The 12037-nt window shown below is 30.5% G+C and overlaps 1 protein-coding gene across 1 annotated transcript; it reads right to left on the bottom strand.

Moving 5' to 3' along the window:
* Positions 1-520: 520 nt before the first annotated feature.
* Positions 521-5905, bottom strand: LOC107957355 (phosphate transporter PHO1 homolog 3). The gene is made up of 8 exons (XM_016892865.2): positions 5317-5905; positions 4901-5234; positions 4572-4822; positions 2907-3027; positions 2557-2815; positions 1884-2462; positions 1641-1774; positions 521-962 (listed from the first exon to the last, which is right to left on the bottom strand). Exons 1-8 carry the CDS (start codon positions 5903-5905, stop codon positions 863-865), a joined length of 2367 nt encoding a protein of 788 aa, XP_016748354.1. The 3' UTR covers positions 521-862.
* Between the last annotated feature and the right edge of the window lie 6132 nt (positions 5906-12037).

Below are 12037 nucleotides of genomic sequence, written 5' to 3'. Positions count from 1 at the left end.
TAAATTAAAGATAATATAAGTATTTTTAAAATTTTAAAAAAATGCGTGAAACTAAAATGAGTTTGGTTAGCCATTTACAAATATAGATAGGCTTGGTCAAAATTTTATGTCATATCTGGGCCAAGTTAAACTTGAACAAGTATAAAGTGTGTTAATATAATGTTTAAGCTTAGCCTAAACCCAACCTAGCCTATAAACACTTCTAGTGAAGATTAAATTGTATTTTTTTAACAGTATGATGACTAAAATGCAATTTGATCATAAAAAAAATGGCATAGAAGCAATTAATTATTTTATGTAAAAATAAGTTTTAGAATATATTGATATTTAGAACTAAAAAATTAAGGTATTTAAAGTGTAATTTTACCATTAACTAATAAAACAAAATGGAAATTATACTATAAATACGTGATATCAACATAAGTAATAATTATATTAGCACATATTGTATGTGTCAACAATTAAGTGCTGGAAATCAGTGGAATGACAATTAATATAAATATAGATAAAGTGTAGTATCTTTAAATAAGGTTATATTTATGGTGTGCTTCATTAAATTGACCTCATTTACAAATGTCATTCTTCATAAACCACTTATTACTATTAGTATATATTTTCCATGTTAGCCATGGATTTTGAAACAAACCAAAACAAAAAAAAAAAAACAAAGAATTAGCCAAACCATTAGCTCTAATAAAACATCATACTTTCTTGATCATACAATCCAGTTCAGGCAATGCCCCCAAGTCTGTGTCAAATCATCCAAATCTTGCCTTCATTGGGTTTTTAGTTTAATGAATAGCAGATTAAAGCCGAGGCCCATCTATGCAGTGTCACGGCCGAGATGGTGAGCAAAACAAACTCAATCATCTTTGTCATCGTCCTCGTCATAATTGAACGGCAACGGTACGGACTTGAATGCTCGGTACTTCCCAACATTGTTCAAATGCTCATTTTCCAACCTGATGCAGTAGAATTCGTATAAAGGAAGCGTCATAAAAGATTAATTGAACTACTTTTAAATGGATATATATGGCTCAGATTTTTATTTTGGTATATTTACTATGCAATAATTTAAATTTCAAGTTGACATAATTTGATCTTTCTTGGTAAAAGTATTAAGAAAGTTTCCGTACAAAGAATTAGATTGCAATTTGCCCCCTCAACACAAAAACTGAGCAAATTAGTCCCTTATATTATATTAAAGGGTTAATTAATCATTTCTATTATAAATTTTATCCATTTGTACTGTTAAAAAATGATGTAGTTGACGAAATAATAAGACAATGGCATGCAACGTGCCACGTGCCACATGTACCTCATGCTAATATACAAAGACTAATTTTTAATAGCAGAAATGGATGAAATTTTTAATTGAATGACCAATTTGCTCTTCAAACCAATGTATATGGATCAATTTGCTTATTTCTTTTGATAAAAGGATAAAATGCAATCTAACTCATAATATAAGGGCTCCAGATCTCCCTCCTTTTAACTGAAATTGATAATTGTGTTTATAATAATATTATTATTATGAGAGTTGGAGGGTGAAATTATGCTAAATTATGGGGACTGAACTCTTAATTTCAGCATAGTAGAGTTACACAATCATAATACGAGCATTATATAGTATGGATTACCTGAAGAAATTCCATACGCCACGACGAATGATCTCAAGACTGGCGACAAGAGTAGCCAGCGTTTCTCGATGCAAATCAAACTTGAAATTCAACACAGTTTGGAGCCACGCAAATCTCAGCACCACATTCAAACCCTGAAATTCAAGTAATTTGTGAGGAGCTGATTAGCTATTCGTGGTGGGATGATGACCATATCCTATGTTACTCAGACAAACTAATGTATGTTAACTCGGATAAACTCACAATGGCTCCAAAATATATATACTTGTGAGGAACAAGGAGTTTGTCTCTCAACCAAGGGTTCTTGGATTGTCGGTTTAGTAGTCCCCAGTCATACACGAAGTCCCAGTACGTACAAAATATTGCTGCAATGGCCGACACTATCCCAACTATTACTCTCCATCCAATCCCCGTGTTAACGTAGTAAGCCGTTCTCAGGCAAACGGCTACGATGGTGAGGAAATATTTGAGTCCATTGTATCCTTGGACCGGATCTCTCTCCTCGAACAGGCGGCGTAGGCACTGGAGAAGACGAGCCATGTAGGGAAGCACCGCCACGATGAAGTAGAAAGTCGCAAACACATTACTGTCTCTGCACTTGTTTTCCCTGTGTTTAAAATCTCCCCATCCGTAGTAGCAAACATAGAACTCCAAGCTCCTAATGGCTTGTACCTGGCTAGTTAATTGATCAGCTAAGAAGAAATCAGGCAGTGTGACCTTGTATAGTGGAGCGCAGATACTGTGAAACAAGCATGTAAGGAAGAAGAAACGATTCGTTCGATACAAGATTTTGAATGGCAGGAACAGGATGATAAGTAGAACCTGCAAAAACATACGGTGTTGCTTGATGATCAATGGGACCAAAATGTTGAGTGTATATATATTGATTATCGAGTGATTTTTTTTTTTTAATTACCAGGACCAAGAGTAGGGGAAGAAGCTCGGTGAAAGCTTTATAGTCTTTTGTTTTGGGATCCATCTCCATGTCAAGGTTGCAGAGCACAGCAGCTAATGCTAATATTCCAAGGCCGAAGCTCAGAAGAAGAACTTCTCGGTAGCCTAATTCGGTTCCCGGCTTGAAACCGAATATGAAGGCGTAATTCACTCGGTACTTTCTCCAGTAGAAAATGTCAATTGCATACATCAGCATGTGTAGAACAATGAATCCGAACAAACTGTAACCCGGATAATCACAACTTGTTAATTTCTTCAAGTATTTGTTTTTAACATGTATGCATTTTGATAAGAAGAAAGAGTTGTAAGTACCTATAAAGGGGAAACATGGTTTCCATATATATAGTCCTCCCTCTACTATCCATGATTCTACGGAGCCGAACGATCATTATAAGGGCTAGAAGAAGAGAGGCCATGCAACCAGCCAGAAAACCTGAATTTTTTGAGAAAGACGTAATCAGGGAATACATTAACACAGGATTCTGTCAATATCCTGTAATTTTTTTTTAAAATGCATCCAGTTGAGTGTGTAAAATTATATATTATTAGTAGTACACTAAAATTTCTTTCCAAAAAAGTTTTATTTAGGATTTGGCTCTTGAAATTTATTTGTTTTTTAAATTTATATTTAAACTTTTTTTTTCATTTTGATACTTAAATTATTGTTTCGTTATATTTTTTTGCCTCTAAAACTAATAGTGTTTAAAAAACCTTCAACCAATCAAAACGTATCATGTATCAGCTATTGATTGTTGATTTACCTTGATCAAATAAAAAATTATTAAAAGTTATAAAAAATTTACAATTTATTACAAAAATCGTGAAAATTAAGAAAGACTTAAAAGATTCTTAAAATTGTAAAATTATTTAAAATGCTGGGAAAAATCCATATTTTTATACTTTCTAATAATTTTTCATAATTTTAAAATATTTTTACAGTTTTAAATAATTCGTACATGTTTTTACAATTTTTCAGTCAACGCAGGTCAATGTTGACATCGTCAGTCAACAGTACGTCCGTTAAAGGATAACAGAGAAAATTTAGGTAATAAAATAGGGAAAAAAATTAAATACTAAAATGAAAAAAGGTATATAGTTTAGAGCGGAAATCGTGTGTGAAGAAAAAGAAAATGATAGTTTAGAACATCAACTTTCAACCCCTTTGTTATAAAAAATAATATTAAAAATAATTAATTATAAAATTAGGTTGGAAGAAAAAATATTTATGAAAATAGATTGTTTCGGTATAATGCAAATCGGTGTCTTCTGACACACTAATGACACCACTTAATTTTTCAGTCAATTATTAGTTTATAATGATCCTTTTTAAAAAAAAATTATTGGTATTGTTATTGTCTCATATAATACTAATATATATATTTTTTAAAATACTTATATTTTCGTGTACATATACCATAAAATATATATATATATTTTTGTAAATGAGTGTTTAAAAAATATCTCACTTATTTTTGAGACTGTCAATTACTTCTCTTTTGAGATTATACACTATCATTTACATACATGGTGATTTTTGACATACACTTTTTTTCAATTTAACAGGACAAGAGATAAGTGGGGGGATAACACTCCCTTTCCTGCTTTAAAAGACTTGCTAAGATCTATTAGTGAGAAGTTTCTTTTTTATCTTTAGCTGTTTGTTTTCGTAGTAGACTTCTTTTTTCTTTTTCTTTTTTTACTTCAAAAGGTGTTTTCTAATAAATTTTTATTTAATTTTTTTCGTGAAAAAACAAATATTTTAAAAGATATATTTTTATGCTGTCTACGTAGTAGCGGCATTAATAAAAAAAATTGTAATGATTTACTGAAAAATTGAAAGGTGCTGTGCTGCAAGTGTGTTATGCAACACAAAATTTTTGTAAATAATTTTCTCCCATCCCATTTTTATAATTAATTAATTTTTTATATTATTTTTATTAAGAAAAAAGCCACTTTCAACAACAACAGAAATCTTACCAGTTGAAAAAGTTACCCTATGCCTGTCTCTTTTGGCTTTGGGTCTTAAGATATTCATCCCTTTAGTACGATTGGCATTGGAAAAATGCTTGATGAATGTAGCTTCAACTCTCTCCATCAGCTTTGTAATATCATCAGAGCTACCAAGGTTGGAGTTATCCACCATTTTCATGTAAGATCTCGATGCACTTCTCGATGTGATCTTATCATACTTCTTCATGATTTTGGAGAATGCCAAGGTATTCAAAAAGCTGTTGAGTTCCAGGAAAAACAAAAACTGAGTAATAAGACCTAACGATGAAATAAATTAAGCCTGGCCAGTTATGTACCTGTAACTTTTAAGCAGGCGAAGCTTTTGGTAAAATTCAACGAAAGCCCGCTTGAGTTGATCTTCAACTTTTCTTAGATTTTCCCTACTGAAACTCATCTCCGCCTGTTTTGGAACCTGCAGAACACCTTTAATGGTGGAACGAGGAGTTTCGAGAGTGTTGTTCATCTTCACCCGATCTAGTACTTCTAGCGGTGCGGGCTTCACCCCCTTGATTTTGGGTTTCGGCGGTTTTGGCTCCTGAACTGGAGTTTCCATCTCTTTCTCATCATCTTTATCATCTTCAGTTTGTCCATGGATGCTTTCTTCAATGGCTTCCAAGTGAGCAGCTCTTTCTGCACATCAAACAGGTTGAAGTTCAATTAATTATTTTTACGATAATTCTCGATATAAATATAATTGTAAGTTGCAACTTACTGCTCTTTGATCTACCCCCAGATGGAGTAGTAGGAACCGACAGTGATGCAGTGGAAACAGCAATGTCGGAAGCAAGACGAGTCATCTCGACGGACCTATCGAAATTCACCGGGGGATTCTCAACTTTGATCCTAAAAGCAATCAAAGCATCCATTTGTTTGTTCAAAACATTTGCTTCTTTCATCACTTCCTCCACCTTATCCTTATAAAATTTGTTCACTTTGTTCAGCTCATCATCAAGCCTTCTAAAGTAAACCAGCTCATACTCTCCCCCCTCATCCGACGACATAAGGAACGTGGTTTCGTAACTTTCAGAACCGTTCCGTTCGACGGAGTTTACCAGAATGGGTTGGCTTTCGATATCGGGTGATGCAGAAGAAGGGCTGGTGGGGTTGTGGTGGTTCTTCTGCGTTAGCCCACTGAAAGCTCTATAAAGTGTAAGTTTTCGTTTTAAACCAGTAGACGGTGGCTTCGTCCTATGCTTGAAACGTTGGATTTCTTTTAAAAGAGTCTTCAAGTATTCATAATCCATGTACGCATTTTGCCATTCCGGCACCATCTGCGACGCGAATTCCTTCCCGAACTTCATCTTCCCCTTGTCAATACAGATAAAACACTGTAATGCTAACAGCTTTTGTAAGCCTCTTAAAAACCCCCAGAGCAAGTTGAGTTAAGAATTAAAGGGCCAATTTGATGAGGGGAGCAGGGTCCATTAGGTGTAAAGCTTAAATAATATGGTAATTGTGGGAAGGGAAACGAAAGGGATGGGTCGAAAATATCCAATATATTGGAGGAAAAGGTGTGAATACCTTTTACCCATGCATGTTTTTGAGTGGTAGTGTGAGCCATAGTAATACTTATAAAAGCAACAAAGCTGTCAGATATCAGAAGAATGCAAGTCCGACGCGGAAGTTGAAATAAAAACACCACTTGCAAGAAGCCACGCCAAACATAGAATACTCTAAAATCACATATTTGTATGTATTAGTTATATATTTATTTTGAGTACTATCCTACTAGTTTAAGCTATTTATAGTTTTATTTTTTAGAGACTAAATTAGAGGTAAAAAGAAATTTAAGTGAAAAAATCACGAATTTAAAGATAAAATGGGCCAACATGCAACATAAGGAAAAAGGTGGTGCAAAAAATGCAAGCATGGACAACATAAGAGCTAAAGTGCAAAAGAAGAAATTTTATCACAAGACTCTATTTTAATTCCAATTATATTAGGATAATTATTAAGGATTATTAGTTAGATTTTTAGAATTTATTTTTATTTATCTTTATTTATATTTAATTATTTGTATTTATTTTTTAGAATTTAAGTAGGACTAGACTATCTTTTCTAAATAGGGGATGGAGTAACACAAGTTTCACATCCTTTTTTTTCTGTAAATACTCTCTCCCCATCAAGTTTAGTCTCTTTTTTTCCCAAAAAAATTACGAGCCACTAAATCTATTTAGCCGAATATTGTCAAAATTCCCCAAAAAAGGTTCTTGAGGCTTAGAACCCGTACTTAGCCTTCTCAACGAATATTCATCGCTACTCCGTATTACGGGGATGACGTTTCCATCCATATCCCTTAAAAGATGATCTTTTCAACATGTGCAAAGGTGGCCGCTTTGTATATTTTGAGAAGGTTGTATAGTTGGTTCGTTAGCTTAATGTGTCGAAGGTTTGCAAGCCCAAGAGACAAAATGGCGTAGGATTTGTCATTGAGAAGTGATGATTTAACATAAGATAATCCCACAGAAGCGATTGTTGGCTAGAGTCAAGTTTTGCTAAAATTGTAAGTCTAAATTCTTGGAGTTGGTGGTCGTAGGCGTCCTCTTCCAATATAACTGGCTTATTCTATTTCAGAATGATCACCTAAAAGCTGAAGATTGAATCCAAGGCAGATCGAGACAACTGGTGGCTAGAATCTCTTTATAAGAACACAATTTCCTCAACTTTATTTATTTCTATTATTTTTAATTTTCGAAAACTCAATCAAAACTTTTAATTCTATTTTTTTATTTCTTTTTCAGATACGCAAGTTTTCTTAAGTACGATTCTGATCAAGATTCCGAAAAACAATCAATACTTATAAAAGCAACAAAGCTTTCGATATCAGAAGAATGAAAGTGGGATGCGGCAGTTGAAATAAAAACACCACTTGCAAGAAGCCACACCAAGCATTGGTCATTGACACTTTCCCTTGGTATAATTTTCTTAACATTAGTTTTAATGTAAAGCAGTTTGGCGGTGAATTTGTCGAGGAAGTAGGAGTGCGATCGTTGTCCCCTTGTGAGACAATGCTAAGACATTCATCAAATTTATCTCTACATTTCGTTTTATTTGAATTCTATGTCGTGTAAACAGGTGTTTAAAAAAAATGGTGGAATTTGTTTATGGAATCTTGAACTGGTCTTACTCGTCGTTTTGGGAATTTCTTTTTTCAAACCCTGTTGAGAATTTAATTCTCGTCAACAAGAAAAACTAATGTAATTTGGTATAGTATAAGGTCGGCTGGCAATCTCTTGGCCAATGCTCATTCAATTTCTATTTCATATTCCAACAAAGTATAGCCATTTTTACCAAAGGAACACAAATATTGCAATCATTAATTTCATAATTGTTTGGTTTAAGCTCCTAAACAAGAGAGACTTTTTTCACAAATATTTTCTCATTACCCATATGAATGAATTGGTAAAAGTCACATAATCTAAATCAGTATTAGACAAAATAAGTATAATTATTTATGACCAATGTTAGCTAAATAAGGTGAGTATGATTTTTCTTCATATATCCAACTTTGATTTCGTGTTAAATAAGAAGGCTGCCTATTAATTGTTCTCAACTGTCTTTATTTTTATATAAATGTTAATATATTAATATTAACCTTTTTCCTATCATATTTTAATTAGGACGGATATGAAAGCTATAGGTGCCAACTCTTCTTAAAATGAAATTTTTTTATTTAAATTCTTTATAATTTATAAAATTTTAAATTAATAATAATAAAATTAAAAATAATATAATTTTAATTTAATCGTCTAAAAATTATAAAACTATAAACTATTCAAATGATAAAATTATATTTTTATTATTATAAAAATATATAATTTAATTTTGACTCTTAAAAATAATTTTTAACTCTTTAAATTATATTTCTGAATTCACGACTGCTTATCCATATTATATTTATTTTGAAAGATATCCATATTATCTTCAAAATTGAATAGTGGTGTCATTTTTCATTCATTAATGTTTCTTTATTCCTGCGTTTCCAATGAAACAATGACTTAAGTACTAAAAAATTTCGTAAAATTTATATTTATATTAAATTTTTATCAATCTCTATAAAAAATTAATAAAATATCTTTCTAGTTATATTATTATAAAAATATAATTTTTTATATTTTTATATAAAATATTTTTTTAATATATAAAGTAAATCATATTAATACCACAGTGTTGTTGTCTTCTTAAAAAAATCAATAAAAATTTAATCATAAAAACATTTACATGTCAAATTTTAAACATTAATAAATATATTTATATCTATTTCTTTATCCATATGAATTTTTCATAATATAGTATTTATTATATTTGTACTTTTTTTAGTCAAGAAAATCGTGATATAATTCTAGTTTTTTATCCACTAAATTCGATGGTGCTTTTATCATAATAAAAGCTTATTTGAAGAAATTCTTGAATAGTCCTAGAGTTGATAGTAGTTTAGACCATTTCTCATCCATTAATTAAAGATTAAAATATGATTATGCGAATAAATTCTTAGTTGAATAGATAAAGATTGAAATTTTGGGTTTTAAATATCTAAATTTAAGATGTATAAACTTTTGAGATTCATCATATGTGATTATCATAAATATGTCTTAATCTAAGTAGTTTAATCAATTTATTAATAATTGAATACTTGTGATTACTTAAAAATGTATTTATATTTTGATTATGTTATACTTGAAAAATCTGTATTTTTATAAGATATTTTGTTTAAAAAAAATCATAAAAACAGTTTTCCTCATGGAAGAAAGAATATATATATATATATATATATATGAAAAGGTATTCTAAGTTGGCGTTCCAAGTAGGTGATGTGTCATAATTACATTATTGCGCATTCAATGCGTTAGCTCTAACATTAATGTATAATTTTTTTCCCCCTGCAACTTGTCTGCAACATTAATGCCGCTCCTTTCTTTCCTTTATCATTCTTTTTATATAATAAATAAGTAGTTTTAAAATAAGCTGAAACCATAAATGTATTACTATTTTACATTATAAAAAAAGTTTTAAAATATTTAAAAGTAATACATCATTTTTACTCCATTTTTATAAGATATACATTTTTTAAATAAGATATATTAATATTTAGGGGTCAATTCAAAATTTTTTTAAGGGCCGAAATAAAGTTGTATATTTTTATAATAGTAAAAGTGGAATTTCATCATTTTAATCATTTATATTTTTATAATTTTAAAAAGATTAAATTAATTTTTTCTCATTCTTAAAGGAGTCAAAGTGTAATTTTACTATATACTATTTTAAAATTTTTAAAATTATAAAAAGACTAAAAGTGAAATTTTCTATTTTAGGGGGGACTAGGGCCCCTACCAATCCCCCCTTAGCTCTGCCCCTGTTAATATTGTTAATGCGGTATCATCTCCTTACATCTATTTTTTTAAGGGTAAACTATCAAAATAGTCACTTTCATTTGCCTCAAGTTACATTTTAGTCACTTATGTTTAAAATTTTACGTTTTAGTCACTTACGTTATCATGTTGTAACATTTTAGTTACTGTGCCGTTAATTGCCGTTAACAGTGTAATGGTAAGTTGACATGGCACGTTAAATCATCATTTCAAACGAAAATTTTAGGTTAAATTCTACAATTAGTCTCTATATTTTTTTCATTTTGAGCAATTTTTTTCCTTTTATGTTATTTTAACTTTCCTTTTTTTTTCTAATCTCTTCTGCTTCTCCCTCTAATTTCCTCCCTTATTCAATTCTTTTAACGTAGTTTTTCTATATTTCTCATTTGTTAAAATTAGTCCACAAGCTCGCCTCACTCAGAAAAATTAAATTGTTTAAAAAAAGAAAAGTATAGGGACTAGTTTTAACAAATGGAACGCATAAAAAAACTACATTAAAACAAATGGAGAAGGGATGAAAGTAGAAGCAGAAGAGAATGAAAAATAAAGATAAAAAAAGGGAAGTTGAAAAACATAAAAGAAAAAAATTAAATTCCTCAAAACAAAAAAATATGGGGATTGATTATATAAATTAACCTAAAATCTTTGTTTGAAACAATTGTTTAACGTGCCACGTCAGCTTACTATTACACCGTTAACGACAATTAGCAACTTAGTGACTAAAATATTACAACACGATAAAGTAAGTGACTAAAACGTAACATTTCAAACATAAGTTACTAAAATGTAACTTGAGATAAATAAATTTTTTAAAAATTATTTGCTAAATTAGATTAAATCTAAAAATGGAGATAAAAATAATGATACAAGTAGTCGACGTAATCAACTGCACACTTAGGTTGCTTCTAAGATAGGATACCGTCATGAAATTAGAATAAATTTTGAGAGAATATACACGTGATTTAAGAATGAATTACAACAACTTTAGATTGACTTTTTACTCTAATTATAATATAGTACTATATGTATATAACTATTGAGTTCAAAAGTTGTACTTGTATTTATGAAATTAAAATTTTAATAACAAATTTATTATATTAATTTTTAATATATTTTTATTTAAAAAATTCGTGAATAAATAATTTCCAACAATGCAATGAAGAATTCTCACTTTAAACCCTTCAATCAAAAGAAAATTTCAATCCACCATTTGAATTCTAAAACATATATGTTTTATTTAAAGGAAAATTGATTAATTCATTCAATGAATGAGATCATACAATTTGGTGGAAAAACTAATAAACATCTGCTGTACACACTTAAGGACAAACTCCATCAACACAACAAAAGCTTCAGCTTTAGCATCAATAGAATATTACGACACATTGACAATTGGCTCTATCACAACTCAAGCATATATATCAGGAGCGATTCCAAACACTTAATATAATAAGAAAATCAGCTTCGGATGGTCCAAAGCAACGGGCATAAATCGGCAAAAGAACCGAGCATCCTCCAAATTAGAGAGGGTGGCGAAAAAACCAACCTTAAAATCACTCACAAAAGCAAGACTACATGCATAAGTAAGACTAACAAGCGTACTACAATAGTAGACAAAAACTTCTAAAAGTGAAAGCTTATTAAATAATGAAAAAACAAACAAAATATATATAAAACTTAAGGTAGCACGAGTCAAACCGAATCATGAAACAGATTAAGAAGTCAACGAAGAGCTACCCACTCTTTAAAAGAAACTGTCGGTGGTCGGTGGTGTTTCAACGATGATAGGCACCGTCATCTGTCCACCATAATTTTTGAAGACAACAAAGATACCCACAAAATAGATCTGTAAACTGAAAAGAGAGAATACGTATGGAGTGAATAAGAAGAAGAAGAAGAAGAAGAAGGAAAAAAAAAGTTGATGGGTAGGAGAAAAAGGTGGGCGGTAGCTAGCTCGAAACCTAACACCGCCGCTAGGTAAAAATAAAAAAATAAGAAACAAAAGACTTAGAGAAAAAAATTTTAAGGTTTTGAAAAAAAAATTACTTTAATATTTTTTTAATC

Source organism: Gossypium hirsutum, chromosome A05 (genome assembly GCF_007990345.1).
Source record: "Gossypium hirsutum isolate 1008001.06 chromosome A05, Gossypium_hirsutum_v2.1, whole genome shotgun sequence".
NCBI lineage: Eukaryota > Viridiplantae > Streptophyta > Magnoliopsida > Malvales > Malvaceae > Gossypium > Gossypium hirsutum.
This window is presented reverse-complemented; position numbering and strand designations above follow the sequence as displayed.